Here is a 23145-nt window from a genome sequence, read left to right as displayed (position 1 = left end):
GAATGAATGGACACGCCGAGAAGTGACCTGGGCCCTGGCCCAGAGATGGTGGCCGTCTGGCCCAGGATCGCCCAGCACGACCGGAGCCTGAGATTCGCAATCGCCGGCTCTCTAAGACTGGCCGGACGGGGCTCCGCTCTGAAGGTGGCAGGGGAAGAATTAGAGACTGCCCTGTGGGTTCCGAGCTCTGAATGAAGCGAGATGGACAGACTTCGGAAGCCAGAGGTAGGGGCCCGAGGCGACTGTGAAAGGGGACTCTTGCCCCCTTTGGCCTCCGTAGGAGAAGCCCCCTTTTCCCTCCCCCACTCTGGCTCCGCAATTTGCCTAATGATGTGGCATCGATCCGCGGGGGCGCTGGGTGTAGCAGAGCCGGCACGGTCGCTCCCTCTTCTCCATTATATTTTACTAATTACTAACAGGCTGCTCGGCCAGCTCCCGGCAGGGGAGGGTATAGGAGGGGAAGGCCCCTTCCCTCGGCCCCAGCCCGAGCTCACAGTAACTTCGGCAATGCCCTCTAGAAGAAAACTCCAAGGGGCTGGCGGAAGGAAGGAGGGCGGATAGATACCAGGAAGGCGCATTTCCTCCAGGTAGGGGCGAGAACTTCCTAAGAACCGGAGCTGTCCGCCAGCGGGAAGACGAGGGCTCCGGGGGGAGCGAGCGAGCTCTCTGTCACTAGGGGGGCTCGAAGAGAAACTCGAGCACCTCCGAACGAGAGAATCTCAAAGTGCGAATTCAATCCAACTCCAACATTTATCACCCGCCTGCTGTGTGTGCAAGACATTATGCTGGGTACCGGGGGTTCAAAACCGAAGGATCTGAAAATAGTCCCTGCTGGTTCTCGAGGACTTTCCATTGGGGAGAGAGGAAGTGAACACATGGGCAGATAAGTAACTACAAAGTCCAGTCTAGAGTAGATTTTGAGCGGGAAGAGACCATACCAAGGTCATGAAGCCCAACCCCTTTGTTTTAGGAGGTGAAGAAATAAAGGCTGAGAGAAGCAGTGGTTTGCCCAGTCACACAGACAGTAAAGGGGGGGGGGGGCAAGATATGAACCCAGGGTCTCTAAATCGTGAGCCCTTTCCATTCTGCCCTGCCACTTCTAAGATAGGGTCATTTCAGGAGGGAGAGAGCAGTAAGTGCTGGAGGGGGTCAAGGGTGGCCTCCATGGGAAGTTATAGGTTTCTAAGAGGAAGAGGCAGGGATGGGGAGGGAGTGCCTTGAACAGGTCTAGATCAAAGGTTAAGTCACTGTGATTCTTCAACAGGGTTTCAATTCGGGAATTTTGCTATTTACCTCCTAGCTAGGTGCTTAATACTCATTGACTTGACTTGCTGGGGGTGGGGTGGGGCAGGAGGCTAAGTCATATCCTCTCTCTGAGCCCAAGTTTTCTCAGCTGTAAAATGGGGACAATAATGTTCAATCTACTTGCCTTATAGGACAGCTGTGGGGAGAGTGCTGGAAAAACCAGAGTTAAGATATATATTTTTAAACCCTTATCTTCTGTCTTAGAATCAATTCTGTGTATTGGTTCTAAGGCAGAAGAGCAATAAGGGCTAAGAAATGAGGATTAAGTGACTTGCCCAGGGTCACTCAGCTAGGAAGTGTCTGAGGTCAGATTTGAACCCATCTCTGGGCCTGACTCTCAATCCACTGAGCCAACCAGCTGCCCCTGGAGTTAAGATTCTCTGTCTGAGACATCATGATTCAGGACTTCAGAGCAACCAAAGTGTGGTGTGAGATGGAGAGCTAGGAAGAGAGTATAGGAGATGAGGACTTTGAGAACATTTAATATTATCTCTTGGGGGTGCCCGTGTAGGTAGCTTATTCCCCCAACACACACACACACACACACACACACACACACACCTCTTATCTAAACTTTGCATCTCCCTCATATTGGAAGCATAGTTGCTCTAAACATAGTGGAACCAAGATGGCTGTCATTGAATGATAATGAGCTTCTTTGGGTTTATATTTGTCCCTCAAACACTCATTTCCTTGTCAAGCTTCAAGAAAGCATTGCACACACATTTACAGCTTTATCTGTACATTTCAAGGTTGGGTGGTACAGTGGACACTAGGAGCTAAGGACCAAGGTTTCTAATCCTGAGGTCTGCTTCTGATTCAACATGTGACCTTGAAAAAGTAATTTCCCTTCTCCAGCCCTTATTTGTGAAACCAGAGTCTGAATCAATGATCACTAAGGGCTCTCTCAGCTCTGACATATTCCAACGTCCCTACCATCTCTAATATTTGATATTCTAAGGGTCCCTTTGGGCTCTGAGTTCTAGGTACCACTCCTTCCTCTCACATCCTCTCAGCAGATCCTCAAGGAATCTGTTCTTTCCTCTACCCCTACCATGAGTTCCCACCACTACCACCACCATTAAGCTCCCCTCCAGGCGTCGATAAGCTGGTATTTTTGTTGAGGAGTCCACTGGGCTTCTGAATCCTGGGTAGAGTGAGCTAAGAAGGTAGGAGGAGAATTTCCTGATTAAAGGAGCCCGGATCCATCCTAGCATCCCAGCCCAGCACCAGGTACTTGAGCTGCCCAGCTCCTTGCAAAATCCAGTCCAGACTCCATAGCTAGAGGTCCCATCTTCCTTTCCAGCCTCTCCGCTTTTTGAATTCCCTCGGCTGGTCTCCTGATTCCCACATTAATGCAAAGTTCCAGCCCCAGGGAGCTCACCCCCATGGGGGCTTTTCTCCAGGCAGGCCAGGAAAGTCCATGGAAAGAAGAAGACCAAGGCTGAGACTGTCTCCCTGACCTTATACTGTCCTTTTAAGACATTTCCAAAGGCAGTTTAATGTCCTTTTAAGACATCAAGACATTTAAGACATTAAGACAATGGGGGAGGGGAGGGAAAGGATTCCTCCAACCCTTTTTTATCCTCTGGCTTCCAAACCACATTTCTGTATGAGTGTCTGACTATGTATCTGTCCAGTGACTTGTCTATCTATTTCATGACACAGGTCTGTCTTTCTATCTACTTGTCTTTCTACTCACGGGGTGGGAAGGGATCCCTAAGCGACAAACTGTACTTGGTCAATTTTCATAGCCTGGGGATGGGTTCTAGGTTCTTGCAAAGTGAGAAAATGAAGTTGATACTTGAATCAAATGATTCACATTTACATCAATTAGCTTGATTATTCAAGAGAATGGGAGTAAATTATTTATAGAATAGGTGTCTCCCCCCCAACACACACACACACACACACACACACACACACACACACACACACACATAATGCTTTGTTTGGCCAGGCATCTTGGTGCATGGAGGATGCAGGAGGTGGCTCAGACCCAAAGTCTCTGCAGTATCTACTGAAGCCAAAAGCTACTCAGATCTACTCTAGCCCGGTGAAATGGGAGAAAACAATCCTTCAGATCATCAAAGGTCAACACTAATGGGACTTCAGACAACATCTAGTCCATCCCTCTTGTTTCACCAGAGGGAAAACTAAGGCCCAGAGAAAAGGAATGGTTTGTCCAATGTTCTCTTGCTGGGATCTGTCAGGGACTAGAAGCAGGACCATCGTCTTTTCCTGACTCCTAGGACAGCCGGGCAGAATGAGTTTAGGAGGCCTCCTAAGCATTCTCAGTTAATGATGTGAACATTCCAGAAAGAGAAATTTCTCCATAAGTCTTCAGGAATGGGGGAAATCCTGTGCCTTTTGTGACCCCATCCAGAATATGGAGTGACTTGTATGGACAGGGGTCTAGAGATAGCAAGGGAGGGTTGGAAGTGCTCAGAGGAGGGTCTCTGGGGGCAAAGCTATGCCCCCATATAAACAGTCCACAGGAACTTGCAAAGACATCTGGCCATTTGCACAGAAAATGGTACATACACATGTGCATAAAAACACAAATATCCACTAACATAGGCTAATACACACCCACATGTGTGAATAAATACACAAACACACTCACGTCCACACACTCGAAGCTCTGGCTCAGGGGAACTAAATGGAGAAGCCCTGAATGCCTCAGATAGGTCTAAGCTGTATCCTCTACACCTCATCCAGACCCTCTCCATTACAGACTTTCCCCTCTTCATTTACCAATCAGCAGAGCAGGGAGGACAGAAATATCACCATACACACACAGCACACACTCTTGAACCCTGGCTACAAAGGGAAAGGCCCTCTTCTGTCCATCTTGTAGGGGGAAAACCCCAGAGTGCTTATGTGTTTGTGTCTGTATTTATGTCTAGTGTGTGTGTGTGAGTGTGCAGAAGCAGTTCGGGCAAAAATATCGCAGATGACTTGTCTAGCACTTAGAGAAGACAGGTTGTATCTATGGGAAAAGATGTTCAGGGAGATCTGGGCCCCTCTAGACGAAAGAGCGAAATCCATTCTAATCCTCTTTGTCTCTGAATCCCGGAGCACACTCTGTCTCTATTTGTCTCCCCCAAGCCCACCTTTCAAATTCACAAGCACACACAAACACCCCTCAATAGATGGTTGGAATCCAGAACCCTGGATTCTTACTCTGAGCAACCAGCCCTCATTTCCCCCTAGGCGGGGGTCACATAGGGAGTCCCAATCCGATCTGAGGGTGGGGAGGTAGGAGAGAGTCTTGCCCACAAAACCCAGAAGATCGATTTTTAAAAAAATCTCCCACTTCTAGTTTTGCTCGACGTTTTTGGGGGGAGGGGGATGAATGGGGGTAAGAGACAGACACAGAGAAGGGGGAGTGGAAGTGACAGAAGAGATAAAGAGGAAGGAGAGAAATATATGATACTTGATAGAAACAGAGAAGACAAGAGGAGAGAGAGAGAGAGAGAGAGAGAGAGAGAGAGAGAGAGAGAGAGAGAGAGAGAGAGGGAGAGAGAGAGAGAAACAGCAAAGAAGTAAAAGAAATAATGCTCAGGATAATGACAATGGAGAGAAGACTGTGGTTCAACAATTATTTTGCTTCTGTTTCCCGTCAAGAAAAATGATCTTTGAATGAGAAAGGAAAGTGAAAAATGACTAATAGGCAGCTGAAACTCAAGNGCCGCCGCTGGCGACCTACGGCACCGGGCCACACTTGGCCGGGGAGAAGATGTTGTCTGCGGCCGCCTTCGAGCCGCACGCGGCCATGCTGGCCCGGGCTGAGGACCCGCTGGGCCGCGGCCTCGGGGCGCCTGGAGCGGGTCTGATGGCGCCGCTCAATGGGCTAGGCGCGCACGGGCACCATGCGGGTCCCGGCGGCAGCGCCAGCGGCGGCGGAGGGCTGTTGGCCGAGCGCGAGCGGCAGGCGGCGGCGGCCGCAGCGTCGGGTTCGCAGGCGGGCAGCTCCGGCCAGGTGGAAGAGATCAACACCAAAGAGGTGGCCCAGAGGATCACAGCGGAGCTGAAACGCTACAGCATCCCCCAGGCTATTTTCGCCCAACGCATCCTGTGCCGCTCGCAGGGCACCCTCTCCGACCTGCTGCGCAACCCCAAGCCCTGGAGTAAGCTCAAGTCCGGCCGCGAGACCTTCCGCAGAATGTGGAAGTGGCTGCAGGAGCCCGAGTTCCAGAGGATGTCGGCCCTCAGACTCGCAGGTAGGGGACCGGGGCGGGTGCAGGGCGGGGCAAAAAAGGGGACCCGGAGAGTCCCAGGCATAAGGGTCCGAGCCAGGATGGGGAAAGGAGGAGGCGGGGCAGGGCTCTGGGAAGAACTAAAACTCCTAGTTAGTGGTCGGGACGGGGAAGGGGGAGCGCACAGAAGAAGGGCTCGGCTGCGGTTGAGAACGGGAGGAAAGGCTGGATTGGGGTAGGGGATCCCTAAGGCGAGGGGTTAGGGTCAAGGACTGGGCAGGAGATGCTAGGAGTCACAAGTGGGCAAAGGACCTGTAAATTGAGGGGGAGTCAGGGATCTGGGAAAAGGAGTCTGGGTACTGTGACTGAAAGGTTCCGAACTGTGACCAGAACAGGAACCCCATAAATCCGGGAGACATGCAGAGGGCAAAAGGATGGCTAGGCTAAGCACGAATGCCCCGTGCTTCCAATGTGGAGTGGGTTACAGGCTCGTTTAATGGGAAGGTCTCCCTCCTCTTTCTACTATAACGCCCTTCCTCCATCCCCTAGACCTGTCCACGCGCCTCCCCCCCCCCCCTTCCCTTTTTCGACTTTGAGCTGAAGGACTCGGCCAGAGCCCCACGGAGGTGCTCCCCGGGACTCTAGGCCAGAATTACTTGGGAAAATTGTATTGAGATGGGCAGGGGATTGAGACAGAGGAGGGAGGTAAGCCTGGCTGCCCTGGGAAACTGGACTGAGGAATCGTGCTCTGGGACGTTATAGGATCATTGTGGGAGGAGAGCTCTGCAGGGGCCACGTTTTAGCCCGAGAGCTTCTTCACCATAACGCCCATCAACTCCACTCTCCTGGGCCTGGCTCCAAAGGATTCACTGCCTCTATTCTCCTGGTTCCCATCCCCACCCCCTCGTACTCCCCTGCATCGATCCCCTGGCTCCATCGTTTCTATACAAATGGCCCAGGCAATCAATCCCCACCCCCTAGCCCATCGAGAGAGGCGCCCCCTGGGGAGGTGCCTATCCACAGAGCCCCGTGGCCAGCGGCAAAGGTCAAAGGAGAGCCCACCAACGAGGGTGGGGACAGGACAGTCCTGAGAAGGAGCCGGAGAGAGAGGACCCCCAAGTGCCCAGAAGATCGACACACAAAGACAAGCATCGGAGCACACACACAACTAGGCACGAATTCCCTGGGTTGGCACGCATGCATCTGGAGTGGCCCCCAAGGCACACGTGTGCACGGTGTCTTTGCCCAGCCAACTGATCACATACACTGATTCAACCCCAGACAGGTCACACATAGACACACACACACAGCCTCCTCTTTCTCCCTCTCCTCCACCCTTTCCCTATCTCCACCTCAATCTTTTCTCTCAGTATCTATCTCTTGTCTTCATCCTCTAAAGCTTTGTCTCCTTTCTTTGAATTCTTTTCTTTCTTTCTGAATATCTGTATATCTGAATATCCCTTCTTTGTCTGCCTTCCTTCGATATTTCTCTTTCTCAATCTCTGAATCTAAATTCAGACAGCTGAATTCTCTCTCTCTCTCTCTCTCTCTCTCTCTCTCTCTCTCTCACACACACACACACACACACACACACACACACACACACACACCAGGCAGTAGTAGCTCCCAGGAGAGATTTCCCCGTGGTCAGCTGGAGGTAACATCTGGCCCCAGTGACCCCCAATCCCGCCACAGGCGATAGCCTCAATGGGTACCCCTTTCTGAGGGGAGGGTGTCCCCCACAGTCCAGATCCCTCCCTCCTCCGCTCTCGGGGACCTTGGGCCAGGGGACCCGCTGGGAGCTGGGGACAATAGCCGCAGCTCTGCTCGGCAGCCGATCGATGATTGCTCGCAGCTTGCACTGTCTCTAGGCCTGGGTGGGGGCTGGGGGCCTGACTTGGGTCCAGAGGACCCAGGCGCTCCCTTGGATCAGAGCCTGGTTCCTCCTCCCAACAAATGAAGCCCACTGGGGGGGGGGAGCCAGGACTAGACTCTAACCTCTGAGCCCACTCAACATCACCCCCCCCCCCAACACACACACATACACACACGTCCTATCCCTGTCCAACCCGGGAAATGTAAGAAAGGGGGAAAGAGAGACAGAAATTGAACTGAGACGGGAAAGGTCTCGCCTCCCATCGGTTCCCCCATTGCTTTCTCCCAGGACCAGAAACTCTAGTTCCTAATATTCATGCCATTATTCATGGAGTTAATTAATCTATCATAATTATACAGAGAGAGTTTGTAATAGCACTCTTGCTCTCCATTACATATTTCATAGCCCAGGGTATAGGCTTTATGTTAGATTGGTTAAATGCTAAGTTGTGTATTATATATTATGGAGCATGTGAAGCCTTTGCATTATGCATTATGTTATGGATTTTAAAATCTCTATTGCACATTCTGTGTCCTTTAATGGAAATGACCCATTACTCCGCACCCTGCTGTATGCTATGTATTCTATATTACACCTTTTCCTATTCTGACAAGTGATCTATGAAATTCCACGTTTATTGGCTTCCCTGTTTTGGGGGGTCATTATATTCTTATGTACCCCACATTACCACATCGACATCCCTAAAGGCTCAGCATGGCAAATCTGGAAGGAACCTTAGAACCCAGACTTCTGAATTGGAACGGATATGGACGGATGTTGGGGACAAAACGATCGAGCTAGAGAGGTGCTTAGAACACTGGCTATCAGAGAAAGTGGGAACGTTAGTCATAGAACGTTAGAGCTGAAATGAACCTTAGAACGTGGAACAAAGGAGTTGTAAAGCCCGTTCAGAACTCCGAATGTAGGAGCCCTCATTAAGTTAGAACACGGAACAAAGAATCTTTGAACAAGAAAGGATCTTTAGAACGACGAATGTAAGAGCTGCAGGGAACTTTAAACGTGATAGCTCATCTAGCCCAGTTTCCTTATTTTACAGATGAAGAAACTGAGGCCCACGAAGGGAAAGGGTCTTGTTCAGGCTCACAATCGCAGTCTTCGACATTATAAAGTCCCTGTTCTAGAGAACGTTTTTTAAATTAGCTATTATGGGCTACATTCGTTACGCATCCCTTAGAACAGACACTCTCAGGGTCCACCCGGGAACCTCCCTCCATATCAAACTGTGCGTATCCGTCGAGGACCTGGGTCCTAGCTCCGCGAATCTTGGTCTCTGCTTATTTTCTTCAGGGTCTCCAGGCCTCTCAGTCCCTGTTATCTGCAACCTGGGAATCGGGCAGAGTCCGGAGCGGCCTAGGAGTGCGAGGACCCAGAGCCCTTGGCTAGGGAGGGGGGTCGGATTGCGCGACTACGGCGCGCGGGGGTGGCTGGTAATTAGGCCCCGCGCGCCATCCTTTAGTTCCGGTCAATGCGCTATTGAAAAGCAGTTAATAGAATGCAAATCGCTCTCGGCTTTACGAGGCCCGAAGAAATCAAGATTTAAGCGCCACCACGGCCGGAGAGCTAGCCCATCCCGATGCCTTGATCTGGGGGTAGGCACTGCGGCTCGGGCTGAGGGCTTCCGGTGGTAGTCTTTGGACTGGATGGTAGGTTGTCTTACCTCCAACCCAAGCAGAGGGAGGAAACGCGAGCAGAAGTACAGACAGATGCTCCGCCGCCACCATCGCCAAAGAGACTGAGGGCGGGAGAGGAGAGATCTTGATAGAATGGGCCGTAGCCTTCGTCCCGACCTGTGGGCCACCCTTTCTGTTCCCCCCCCCCAAGAAAATAAATGGCATCCGTGGTAAGACTGGCAAAGCTTCAGACATTGCCCGAGTTTGGGGGTGATTGAGACTTGAGTTTGCTAGCTCCCATCCCAACACTCCACCCCCTTCACACACACAGGCTCGATCCTCTACCTGACCATAAACGGGCTCCCCTTTCTCTTGAAGTTAGGGTAGGGGGGCTGAATCTCCCGTGAGCCTCCGGTCCCTGAGGCCGAACCTTAAAGCCAACAGCCGACATTGGGCTAGAGTCCTTCCAGTTCCAGATCCCACATTCCCTTGAAAACTCGGAACCCTAGAAAGAGATTGAGAACCGGGACAAAGACAGGAAGGTGTAGAAGAAGAACGATAGAGGAAGAGAAACCGGAAAATAAAAACACACACAAAGAGACAGCAACGACGAGAAAAAGAGACAGAAGGCAAAAACAAAAAACCGCTAAGGCAAAGGCAGAGAAACTCGCCGACCGAAAAAGAGAAAAATGGGGAGCTGCACACACAGAACCCCAGAGCGAAAGACAAAAGATGAAAATGAGAAAGGAAGAAAAATGAAAAGCAGGGAAGAGAAGATAAGGGAGGGGAGAGATGGAGAAAGGATAAAAAGGGAGGAGAATGGAAGAAAAGACTGGAAGAGAAGAGAAGGAAAAGGAAGGGGTGAGAACGAAAGCTAATCCCTTTCCCGAAGATTGCTTAAAGTGGGCACATGCCTCCAGAAGAACCTGGCGGGGGGGGGGGGAGAAGGGGGCGAAAGACTGTAAACTATCGAAGACTTTCGGCCGCCCCACCCCCACCCCCACCCTCCAGGGACGCCACTAAAGGAAGAGGTGGGGATTCGGGAGGGCAAAAGGCCAAATCTTGAGATTGGCCCCAAGGGCCCGTAGGCTCCTGTTCCCCAATCCCTGTGAACTGGGCGTGAAGCGACCCAGGCTCCTTCCGGAAGGTGAGCGGGAGAGCAGCTGGAACTCCACCCGCAGGGTCGAGGTAGGGGCACACCGGCTTCTGGAGGGAGCACGTCTCTTGTTCCGGTCTTTCTGGGCTGCGCTGCGGCTGGCTGGAAAAGGACAGTCTTATTCCCCTCCACTCCGACCCCTCTCAACATTAGGTTAGCCTGGGATCCCCGCACTAGTGGAGAAGCAAACCCAGGGGAAGGAAAGAGGGAGCAAAAGCATTCGCCATCCTCTGGAGAATGAATGCACCTACCTCCCCTCAGCCCGCATCAGGCCGTTCAGGCTCCGGAGCTCCCTTAATTAATCAGAACCATATGGATGATCTCGTCTCAGGGTGTTGGGCTCTTGCGGTTGCCGTAGTTGTTTTGCTATGGCTGTGCCCATTTCATTGCTTACATTACCCTGCGGATGAATTCTGGCTGTGCAGAATCCCAGGCCACCAGCATTTCCCAACGCTAATGGCCACACTAATCCTTAGAAATGCGGAGTCCTGGATTCTAGACCAGCACCTCGGACCTTGGCCAAATCGCTTTCTTTTTCTGGATCTCAGTGTGTTTGGTGACATGGCTAGCCTTTAGAGAACACTCTCTTTTTTTTTTTTTAAACCCTTTCCTTCTGCCTTAGAATCGATCCTAAGTATGGTTCCAAGGCAGAAGAGCCATAAAAGCTAAGCAATTGGGGTTAAGTGACTTGCCCAGGGTCCCAAAGCTGGGAAGTCATACTTGAGTCCAGGCCTGGCTCTCCATCCACAGAGCCACCTCGCTGCCCCCTGAGGTTTGCAAAGCGGCTTTCCGAAGGGTAATTCATTTGAGAAGCTCGGGCTCTAGAAGTTGTTAAATACCAATGGGAAAAAAGAAGGAATAAGACCGCACTTTGGAAATGGTCACATTTGGCAAGGGATTTGAGTGGGCTGGGGCCTGGCATGGCTGGGAATTATAAAAGCTCCGTGGGGAGCAGCGCAGAGAGGGGCTCTGGCCAAGGACTCGGGGACAGAATAGGCGGGTGAAATTGTTTCTGGCTGGGATAATTTTCTCTCTTCTGGCGCACATGCAGATAACGTAAGAATGTAATATGCACCTGGTCCATCCCTCGCTTTCACTGGGTTAGATTTATAGACTGGCCGAGCCGGAGAGGGTCGCAAGAACAGAGAATAGCAGGGCTGGGAGGGCTCTGGGAACACAGAGCGCCCAAAGGAGGAGGGACCTTGGGAACTCTTTCAGTACCTCCATTTTACAGATGGAAAAACTGTGGCCAAACTAACACATTGAGTCAGTAGCGAATCTGAACTAGAACCTCCGAATCCAGCCTTCCTCTCCTCCTCCCCTTAGTCTCACCCCATATCGCTGCACCCACCCCACCCCCACCCCCACCCCCTTTCCATTCACACGAACTTCTCAGCAACCCGGTCCCTCTGCATATCCGGCACCGACTCGGGGCCTCCCTTCCGTGATTACATTTAAAACAGTAATTATATGGAAAGTGGAATTGGTTTGGGGTGGGGGGGGGAGGGCTCCTTCAGGCCGCAAAATCGATAAATTCGAATTACTATCTCTAATTCATCACCGTCACGCGGATCGATCGTGCTCGGCCCGCTTCAAATATTGTCGGAATTGCAGCTCCGGACTCCAACTATTTTTGTAACTGATCAAAATCTGAAATATAAAACACAAAATCCATGACGGAGGGAGGAGAGGGGAAGCCGCTCGGGGATCAACCTCTGGGGAAGCTGCAGGCAACGCTCAGGGGAGGCCGCGGTCCACAGCTAAGCCGAGGGAGAGAGGGGGAGGGAGGCAGACTGGGTCCGGAGCTGGGTGGGAAGCAGGCCGAGGCCAGGTCTACAGGAGGCCAAAACTACAGCTTGGTTCTGTAAGCGGCAAAGGCATTCTCAGCCCGACTGTGGAGGCAGAAGCCAACCCTCTCGTTGCCCAGCTCCATTCTCTAGTCGAATCCATCGGCGATGCATTCATTATCATATTCTAGAACATGTCAATCAGAGCATATCATAGATCATATTTACTTGTGCCTGGCACCTTATAATCGAAGAAAAGTTGTTTTCCATTGTCTGAGGCGGCCAACGGCTCTCTGGGAGGGAGGAAGAATAACAGATTATTATCCCATTTGACTGTTTAGGAAACTGAGGTCTGGAGAAAGGAAGTGACTTGCCTAAAGTCTAATCCTGAATGCATCCCGACTCCCAGGCTAGGACTCCTTTCCCTGCCCTATAAGACTATTCGATTCTAATTTTATTATAGATTCGATGTGTGGAAGGGAAGGAGGCCTGAAGACTTTGGGGGGAGGCGTTCTTGCCTGAGCTTTGGCCCCTTTGGCATAAAGCTGTGGATTACGAGGGGAAAGAAAAGGGGAGGAGGCAGGAGGATGAAGGAGGGGCTGGGAGAGCTGGTAAAGTGAGAGTTGAGATAATGGAGGAAGGTGGAAAGAGAACGAAAAGAAAAAGGAAGGACACCGATAAGGGAGACAGGCAGAGGGACACAGGGAGGAGAGAGACATCCAGACAAAAATACAAGCTGATTCTGATTTTGAGGCAGAAAAATGAAGAGGAGAGAGAGAAAAGGCTGCAGAGGGAGGGAGTGACAAAGCCAGGTCCTTCTGGTCTGTTCCCTCTCTTGCTTCGAGGATTTGGCCCAGTCAGTGACCCAGAGAGCCCTTGGCCCTCTTTTCTCCCCATAAATCCCTGGACTTTCCTTTGCTGGACAGGGTACAGGCAACTCTAGAGACTGCATACCTCATCCTCCCCCAAGTATAGGAAGGGTTGTGAGGCTCCTGTTCGACAAGTATTCATCTCATTTCTCTCTCAGAGCCTTCCTTCTGCTCTGGTTTTTTCTTTTCGCTCTTGTTCTCTCCCCTTCTTCCTTCCTTTCATTCCTCCTTCCTTTCTTCTTCCTTCCCATCCTCCATTCCTTCCCCATAGTCCCATCTCTGCCTGAGTAGACGCCTGGTCAGTCCATCCCAGCAGCCCATCTACCTTGCTTTTACCATCCTGGCTTAGGGCTGAAGAGGGAAAAGAGCCTGAAAATGCTGGAAGTGAATCAGTGAATTGGAACGTTCTGTCCTATGGACACAACACATATCTTAGATATGGTCTCCCTACACACACACACACACACACACAATGCCCCGCCTTACACACCACACCCACAGGTAGATACACCTGGTCTGAACCTCATGATTTAGAAATAGAAACCCTCCCCCCCCCATTGCTTTAGACATCCACAGATACATACAGCTTTAGACACAATATGCCAAGACAAATGGTCTCCCTACAAAGATACGGCCACCCAATGGATCCGGAACCCAATATCCAAATCCCCAGGCTTAGATGAACAGAACCCAGCTTTCCAAACCTCTGGCCTCTGCCCAGATCCAATGGCCCCAGAGCCTCGTGCCTCACCTACTCTGAGGACATCGTAGGGCCCTCGGGACCAACTCTCCCTCCACACAGACTCAACCCTTCAACACAGCCTCAGTCCCGGCCGGCCGGGGGTGTGCTCCTCACAAGCCAGACGGAAGACTTCTCCTCCTGGAACCTCAAATGATTCTTTCAATTGGAGCTAACAACACTGAGCCTGGGAACTTTACTGAGAGGTGGATTCGCTGCTCTTTACCGTGGCTTTAAAGTGGCTGGCTGTGTGGCCCAGTGGAAAGGATGGAAGTCTAGGGGGCAAAGGACAGGGCTCCAAATGTGGTCTTTCCAGGGTTTGCTCGGAAGCATACTGACTGGCCTTGGCTAACAGGAGAGTGACTCCCAGGGTGCCCATGGTCCCACTTGGATCCCAGTAAATGGCTCCTTTCTGGGCCTGTTTGTTTCTTCCTCTTTACAGTCATAGTTGCCACAAAATTGTAAGAGGAAGAGCTTTGTCCAGCCTGAAGTGTTATAGAAATGGGCGAACTGCCATTTGGCTGACGGTGAAGATTCAGATGAACCATTCCAAGCCAGAGAATCCATCCTCTGCCTCTTGCTACCCAAGTGGCTTAGCCCCTCTGGGCTTCCTGCTTTCTCCTCTTTACAAAGAGGGGCTTGACTTGGCTGGAGCCCCCTCCAGCTCCAGAGTCTATGACTGGAAGGCATTCTCAGCTCAAACATTCTCCATTCTCGCCAGTGAGCCCGAGCACATAAGCGTGGGGAGTGATGGTGTCGATGGGGTGACAGAGAAGATGGGCGTGCTGTATGTATTCAGGGGACCAGCCCCTGGCCAAGAGGAGGGAGGGGTCTGGGGTCTTTCACTCTGGGTGTTGGGGAATTGGGGCTGCCAGAGCTGGGGCCAGGCTGCTCTATGTCATTGGCCTGCCTAGCGGCTGCTTGCTCAATCTTGGTGAACTGATCTGGAGCCGGTTTGAACTGAATCTGTATCGATCTCCTTCCTTGCTTTGCCTTCTCTGCAGCTCAAACAAGTCTTCCCTTTGCCTAGCCCTGCCTTACCCTTTCCTCTTTCCCTCCCTGCCTCCCTCTCTCCTTCCCTCCCTCCTCCTCCCAAGCAACCCCTTCCCACTTTCATGCTCAGCCCTAGAATGGGAGCAGTCCTGGCTGCCTTCCTGAAAGAAGCATGGGAAGGCACCTGGGACCCCAGTCCAAATTATGGGCAATGGAGAGCCATTAAAAATCTCCTTCTCCCCTCTAGTCACCTCCTTAAAGAAAGTGGTGACCTTTGTCCAAGGGTGGGGAGAGGAAATCTGTCAGTCTAGGCAGCCCTGACCTGATTTGGAGTCTCCCAGGTACCATCAAGGCACCTAGGAGAGGTGTGAGCTTAGGCTACAAACTAGGGTTAGAAATAAGGCATCCTGGCCAGCCAGAGCTCCTGGGGATCCTGGGAACTGCCACTGTGTGGGAGGAGTGACTAGGGAGCAAACCCAGCTGAGACAAGGGAACTGGATCTTTCAGGACTTCCCCTTGCTGTGTTACTAGGGCCAGGGACTTTCACAGAACTCAGAATATCAAAGCTGGGAGGGCCATTAGAAATTAGACTCTTTGGGGGCAGCTGGGTGGCCCAGTGGATTGAGAGTCAGGCCTAGAGACAGGAGGTCCTGGGTTCAAATGTGACCTTAGACACTTCTTAGCTGTGTGACCCTGGGCAAGTCACTTAACCGCCATTGCCTAGCCCTGACCAGTCTTCTGCCTTGGAGCCAATACATGGTATTGACCTTGGCAAGACCCCAAGACAGAAGGTAAGGGGTTAAAAAAAAAGAAAAAAAATTAGACTCTTTTGTGTGTGAAAGACCTTAGAACACAGAATGTCAGAGCTGGAAGGGATCTTAGAACACAGGACTCATAGCATTAGGACTGAAAAAGACCCTAAAGGTCAATCTACGGCCCTCCCTCTAACCTCATTTTAAAAAGGAGGACACTGAGATTCATTCAGGCCCAAAGTCACAGAATTATCTCAGGGGGCCTTTTGTTTCCTCTTCGTGTTAAACGAGAAGATTGGCTGAGATGGCCTTAAAGGCTTCTTCTGGCCTCCATCATTTGACATACACGAGGTACTGTTATCGCACCAGTGATTGCATTAGTGTGTCATACGGCCCATGAGAAAACTTGAACAATGGTCAGCAACTGTTGTGCGTTTCACAATTCTCCTTGACCCGGCCAACGTAATTAAGCGGCTTGCCCAGGGTTTCCAACCAGTAAGTGTCAGAGGCAACACTTGAACCCAGGTTTCTTTTTCCTGCCTCAAAGGTTAGATTAGATATAGAGCTAGATAAAGGAAGAGGCAGGCCTGCAGACACACACACAGAGAACCCCCCACTCACAAATGCATCCATATACAGAGGGAGCCAGTGAACAGTGCCCCCTGCCAACCTTCTGAGAGCTCAGGCGGCCCCCACTTCAGGTCTCCCTAGCTGCCACTGAACAAGGCTCCTCCGTGAGGCCACAGTTTCCACCCAATAACCTGGGGGTATCCAAAATCCCTAGGAAGTCCCTGCCATGCCCAGGGCCTAATAGACAACAGATGACTGAAGGATGATCGGACCACTCTCCCTGAGCGAAGGGACACAGCCAGGATGAGTGCCCCCAGGCCCCATGATCTACCCACAGCAGCCTGTACACACTGGACTAGTGAAGCAGGACGGGCCTTTTGGCCTTAGTGGGGCTTTATAGATACTCCCAGGGATCCCTCCAGCCCAGGGTCTGGACCAGGAGTCCTCCCTCAGGCCAGAACCGGAGCGGACTTGGGGCTAATGGACACTAGACCTGGGGTAGGGAAGGAGGGAGCAGGGACAAAGGTTCACAACTCAGAGAGATCCCTGGTCTGGGGCACACTGGGGCTAAGGGTGAGAGTGAGGAGGGCCAGAATAACTGCCCCTTTCTTCGCTGGGCTGTGGAATTGTAGCCTTCCGGGTGATGGCAGTTGGTCCAGGACCAGAAGAGAGGCTCAGTGAGCTCCCCGGCAGCGGGAATTCTGCATCCTCGGAAGCGCAGTTTGATTCACAGCATACCACATCTATACCTCCCTCCTTCTAGTCCGGGAGCGGGGAGCGGGCAGGTAAAGCCTTATGAGCCCCTCTGGGCGCTAGAAGAGGTAGGGCAGGCTGCTCAGCCATCTCCACCGGCCCCGACTCGAGCTGGAAGAGAATTCAGAGATCATCTAAGCCAAAGCTCTTATTGCACAGATTGGGGAAACCGAAGAAAGTGATTGATCCAAGGTGACTTACCCCTTGGGAGAGTCAGGATTCACACCCAACCCTTCTGACTTTAAATTGCCCTCGCTCCTCGCCCCCTTTCTCTGACCTGGCAGTTCCCAGAACTATTTCTGCTGTCTTCTTGGCGCATGAATTCTGAATCTTTTTGTGTGTGTTCTAGACCCCTTTGGCAGCCGCGCTCGTGACGCCTTTGGAGCATCGTTTTGCTAAATTCGTAGAATAAATACGGAAGATTTCCAAGGAAATCCTTCGGTTGAAATAGTCATCGGAATGTTTTCGAAAGCGAGTGATTGGCCCCGGGTGGGAAGCCCAGCTCGCTTGACTTTCCGGAAGCGTGGCGAGATTGCAGGGAGCGGGTATTAAGCGAACTCGCTGAAGGTGTTCGTTTCACCGCTGAGTCCTGGGATACCTGGGAGAACACGCCTCCTGGCGGCGGGGCTTCTGCGCGTGGACCTGGTGGGGCTGGGGAGGGAAATCGGCTTCTCTCTGCGGGCTCTATTACGGCGCGGACCACCATGGATTACGTATGGGCACTGCCGAGGCTCATAAAAGAGTGCGTGAGCGCGCACGCACACACACACACACACACACACACACACACACACACACACACACACACACACACACACACACACAAGCATCTATATGACTTTGCGTTTGATGCATTCTCCGTGGGGCGGCAAGAGGGAATGGGATCTGTGTGTATGTGCTCACGTCCTAATATAGTTTTAACATTCGTCCTCTCCCTCTCTCCCCTCATCTCGTATTTTCCTGCATCTCTCCCTCCTCTTTTCCTTTCTCCTTCCATCTCCTCTCCCTCTCTCCCTCCCCTCCCTTCCCTTCCCTTCCCCTTCCTCTCCCTCTCCTCGCTCTCCCTCTCCCTCTCTCCTCTCCCCCATTTCTGTTAAGCCTTAAAGTCTACAGAGAGCTTTCCCACGGCAGCTTTCTCGTGGAGGTAGTGCAGCTGCGTGCCTTCCCATTTTACACGTGGGGAAACTGAGTCTCGGAGAAGGGAAATGATTTGCCCCCATGGCTTCAGAATCAGTGGCAGATCTGGGAGTAGAGAGAGATTCACTCTCCTTCCTCCCAGTGTGGCCCTTGCTTCACTGCACCCGCTGGATTCTCCAGCAGAAAAAGCTCCCTTTTTGTTGTTCTGGTAGATGTTCTCATAGCCTGAGCTACTTAAATCCTCCTCCATTAATCCTTCTCTGAGGATCCATCTAGCACGCTGGAAGCTCTTATTCGAAGAATGTTAAAGGGACAAGCTTACAATGTATACTAGCAGATACATGCACGGATATTTCTTCTGATCTCATCCCTATGGTTCCCCCTCTCCTACGTACTCTGCTGGTATCCCCCGGACACCTTGTTAAACTGTGATCCAGAGTTGCCGAGACTGGAGAGTGTCCTTCCCCAAGCCAGGCGACAAGCCCCTCCAAAATGAACTAGGGCTGGTTCTCGGAGGACAGATACGACATCCACACCCAGGCAAGTACTTGAAGTCTTTCCAGTTGGATCAGACCTGAGCTCAGCTGGCAGACTATCGACACTAAGTGCCACGCCAAGATGATTGTAGTCATTGGAGATGGACCTCAGTGGAGGATGCCTCGGGTTTGCTCCAAGGGGAGACTGAGTTCTCAGGTCTAAGCCAAAGGAGCCCAAGCTCTGGCATACCCTCCCCAGCTGGAGAGGCTTGATCCTATTTTGCTGATTATACTCTGTCGGTCATCAAAGGACCAAGGCTGGGTTTGGAAAAGACATTCATCTCTGGAAGGTGGAGCCACCTAGTGAGGTAGGAGGCAATGCTGGAAGACTATCAGGTGTAAGGGCTATAAACCACCTAAGGACAGATTCTTTTGAAGTGCCAGCACATACATATGCACTCACGCTTTCTCCATCCCCTCTCCTTCCAAGATATCTTACCTGAATTATCCTATAGTGTGCCTAATAGTCATGTCATTTATTTATTCTCTCGAAAATTATTTATTGAGTACTTGCCATTTGCAAAGCCTTTGCTTGGCATTCTAGAAGACAGAGTTTAGATAAGACAGGTCCTTGCTTTCATGGAGCTCAAAGTGCAGGGGTGGGGCAAGAAATAAGGCTTACATAAAAATGTGCCATGCTCTCGAATCACCTCCTAGTAAGCAAGAATAGAATGACAAAGCTCTGTGCAGCAGTTTTGTATATGGACTTACGTGGAGTGATGGGGGAACTCTCATTACCTGCCTACTGTGGGAGCTGGAACAAGTCAATTCTCCTTTTTGGAACTCGGTTTTCTCATTTGGAAATTGGGGGCATAGGATTAGATGATTTCTAATGTCCATTTCTGACTTTAGATCTGGTTGTCTATTTAGAGAACACTATGAAGTGCCTGGAGTAAGTTCAGGGTTTCCTGGACCTCCTGCCACTGGCACTTCTGGCTCACAGCAGCAGTCCCCCAAGAGGACTATGGGAAACTCCCCCCACTCCATCCTCAAAGGCACAGATATTGGTCTCTAGGTGCCTCTGTCTCTTGCCCTCAGTCCCTTTGAGGCTTTCTTCTGGTTCTGTCTCCACCAAGAGGATGCCACTTGAACAGTACCCAGATATCTCCTATTAGAATTTAGGCATTATTACATTTATTTCTGTCTCCAACATCTAGTATGACGTCTGGAACATAGCAGGTGATTAATACTTGTTAATGGATTGATTTGCCCTGGGCTGATTCAGTGCAGTCTACTCTACAGCTGTGAGGTCTGGGTGACCTCAGTTTTTCTGCACCATGGGGCTGCCCCAATTGTCCCAGGTTGTTTTCAAAGGTCTCAGGATCTGCATTTCACCTGGGATGCCCCAGAGCTGAGGTCTCAAATCCAAATTCAAAAGGATGGAAGACTCAGAGACTCTAAAATTGAAAGGGCAACTGAAGATCATCTAGCATCTCCTGACTTTATAGGATTGGGCAGGAAAATTGGGTCTTAGAGTTGTGCCCCAGGTCACACATCTAGTAAACCAAAGAGCTGGAATTTGAGTTGAAGTCTCCAGCTTCCAATTGCATTGCTTTACCATAAAGTGTAAGTAGCTCTGGCTCATTGACTAGGCACAAACCCTCCCTTGCTTATAATTAAATTTGGTCTCCCATTATGATTTCCCAAAGTAGGAGGTCTCACAAAAAGAAAACAGGGCCGGGCTCTAGTCCAGATTCTGCCACTGACTTAAGTATGACCTAGAGAGAGTTGCTTCCTCTTTGTTAAGTTCTCCGCCTTAAAAAAGAAGAAAATAATCCCTGCCCTTCCTCGCTTCCAAGTGAGTTAACCAGAGGATGTGAGAGCTAGAAGACATCTTAGAACAACTTTCAGATCTGGTAGCGCCCTAGACATGCAAAATGGAATATTTCAGTTAAGGGAGAGTCCTTAAGGCACAAGATGTCAGAGCTGGGAGGGAGCTTAGAACAGAGAATGTAAGAGCTGAGAGAGACCTTAGAACAGAGAATGTCAGAGCTGGGAGGGAGCTTAGAACAGAGAATGTCAGAGCTGGGAGGGAGCTTAGAACAGAGAATGTCAGAGCTGGGAGGGAGCTTAGAACAGAGAATGTCAGAGCTGGGAGAGACCTTAGAACAGAGAATGTCAGAGCTGGGAGGGAGCTTAGAACAGAGAATGTCAGAGCTGGGAGAGACCTTAGAACAGAGAATGTCAGAGCTGGGAGGGACCTTAGAACAGAGAATGTCAGAGCTGGGAGAGACCTTAGAACAGAGAAGGTCAGAGCTGGGAGAGACCTTAGAACAGAGAAGGTCAGAGCTGGGAGGGAGCTTAGAACATAGAATGTCAGAGCTGGGAGGGAGCTTAGAACAGAGAATGTCAGAGCTGGGAGAGACCTTAGAACAGAGAATGTCAGAGCTGGGAGGGAGCTTAGAACAGAGAAGGTCAGAGCTGGGAGAGACCTTAGAACAGAGAAGGTCAGAGCTGGGAGAGACCTTAGAGCAGAGAGTTTCCCTACCCAGAGTCACACAGTAAGGACGAGTTAAGTCAGCAGCCCAGTCAGAACTGAGAGCTTGCTGATTTCGGTGGCAGCTTTTTCCAACACAGGGGCCTTTCAAGAAGTCAAATGCAAGATGTTATACTTTTCAGTTGTGCATGGCTCTAGAGAAGGGGGCTGTGTTGGATCCCTTTCCCTAAAGCTGAGGGGTTGGATCCTCAGGCTTGGCTTCTCGGGCAGAGAGCTTGTCCAGTGAAGGGATCCCCAGTGCTCCTCCAGGTTGCCCCAGTGCTGGAGGGTGGGGAGATGAGGAATCATGTGAGAGAAGGGAATCTCTGAGGTGTCAGGAGGGAACAAGCAAAGCCTTGGGCTCCTTCCCTGAGTATATTTGCACGTATAGGTGTATCTCTGTGTGTTTCTTCCCCTTTTGTCTCTATGGGTCCATTGACAGAATGTCAGAAGCGGGGGCCTTTGATGGTTCCATGACCTCAGACTATCTCATGTCTCCTCATATGGTAATGGGATCTTAGATTTAGAGCTAGAAAAAGCTTTAGAGGTTATCAAGTCCAACTTCCCAAATATTTCAGATGAAGAAGCTGAGGCATCTCTCATTGTATGGCTAGTATCTCCGTCTCTGGGGGTACTGCAGTATGCTTCTTAGGGCACCTGTGGGTTTTCCTATATGTATCTCAGCATGAATGTATTTCTTCTTTTTTTTTAAACCTCACCTTCCATCTTAGAATCACTATTGTGTATTGGTTCCAAGGCAGAAGAGAGGTCAGGACTAGGCAATGGGGGTTAAGGGACTTGCCCAGGGTCACACAGCTAGGAAGCGTCTGAGGCCAAATTTGAACTCAGGACCTTCTGTCTCTAGACCTGGCTTTCAATCCACTGAGCTACCCAGCTATCCCCTCATGAATAAGCAAGCTTTCACAAAATCCATTTAAACAGATATCTGCTTTGTAGACAGACAACTTCATGAACATGAGAGACACACATACATGTCCAGATACACCCACGGTCACAATCTCCTGCATGGTCACAGTCTGAAGCCTCAGTCTAACCACCTGGCCCCATTATTCTGGCCCTTTAGAACAACTTCCAAGGAAGGTGCTCTGTAGTGTGTGTGTGTGTGTGTGTGTGTGTGTGTGTGTGTGTGTGTGTCCAGGATGCTGAAAGAGGAGGAAATGGTTTTACTAGGTCTTCAGGATTTGCAAAGCACTTTCCTCATAGGATTTGTCTGAAATAGAAGTGTGCAAAAGTATTCTTAGTTTAGAGGGGAAACTGAGACTGGGGAGGGGGAACACATCAGGGAAGATTATATGGCTAGTATTAATTTAACATTTGCAAAACATTTTACAGACATTATCTCCTTTGACACTCCCTGTAATCCTAGGAGGTTCATAGTGATGGGTATTTCAATTTTACAGTTGAGGAAACTGAGGTTGGGAGCAGTGAGATCGACTTGCCCTTTTGGTGGACAGGAAGTATTAAGCTTCAGGGTCTGAATTAGGTACCAGATCATCCGACTTTGTACACAGGGCTTTCCTTTATCTCCTCTCTCCTATCACTCACTGTCTCTGCTCTTTCCTTTGTCTCTGTCTCTTTCTTTTCTGGGTACAACCCAAGATTCCAGAGTCACAAGCAGTGTGAGTTGAAGGTGCCCTTAGAGCACTGGGGAAACCCGCTCCCCAAAAGCAAAAGATAATCCCTGCCTTCAAGGAACTCTTAATCTAATGGAGGAAACAACACATATGTACCCAAAAGCTATATATGGAATTATGGGAAATAATCGACAGAGGGAAGGAAGTAGAATGAAAATGGATCGAGAAAGGCTTCCTAGAGGACGTAGGATTTTAGCTGGGACTTGAAAGAAGCTATGGAAGCAGAAATGAAAATTTCAGAAATTAAAGAGGGAGCATTCTAAGCCTGGGGCACAGCCAGAGAAGATGCCTGGAACAGAGAGAAGGAATGTCTTCTTTATGCAACAGCAAGCCTAATGCCATTGGATCCAAATGTATGGGGAGAGAGGGGAAGGAGGAAAAAAAATGTTTTTAAAGTGCGCCTCGAAATCACCAAAATTATTAGCATTCTCTTCTGGCAACACCTCAGGCTCCCATACCCTTCTTGTCTCACCAATTTTACAGATACCCAAGCCTGAAGCTCAGAGTGGAAGTGACTTGTCCAAGGTCTCTCTCTGTCTCTGTCTGTCTGTCTCTCACACACAGACACTCTCTCTCTTTCTTTCTCTCTCTCTCTCTCTCTCTCTCTCTCTCTCTCTCTCTCTCTGTCTCTCTGTCTCTCTGTCTCTCTCTCTCTCTCTCTCTCTCTCTCTCTCTCTCTCTCTCTCTCTCTGTCTCTCTCTCTCTCTC

General features: G+C 50.5%; 1 protein-coding gene across 1 annotated transcript in view; it reads left to right on the top strand.

Annotated features, from left to right (window-relative positions):
- The window catches only part of ONECUT3 (one cut homeobox 3), a 159629-nt gene that overhangs the window by 99640 nt on the left and 36844 nt on the right, over positions 1-23145 (top strand). The window contains exon 3 of the mRNA XM_044685350.1: positions 4998-5531. Within this exon, the coding sequence (XP_044541285.1) occupies positions 4998-5531 (534 nt within the window). The remainder of the gene's footprint in view (positions 1-4997; positions 5532-23145) is intronic.

Source organism: Gracilinanus agilis, chromosome 1, assembly GCF_016433145.1.
Source record: "Gracilinanus agilis isolate LMUSP501 chromosome 1, AgileGrace, whole genome shotgun sequence".
NCBI classification, from domain to species: Eukaryota; Metazoa; Chordata; class Mammalia; order Didelphimorphia; family Didelphidae; genus Gracilinanus; species Gracilinanus agilis.
Note: the sequence above shows the minus strand (reverse complement) of the source record. Positions and strands in the feature narration are given on the sequence as shown.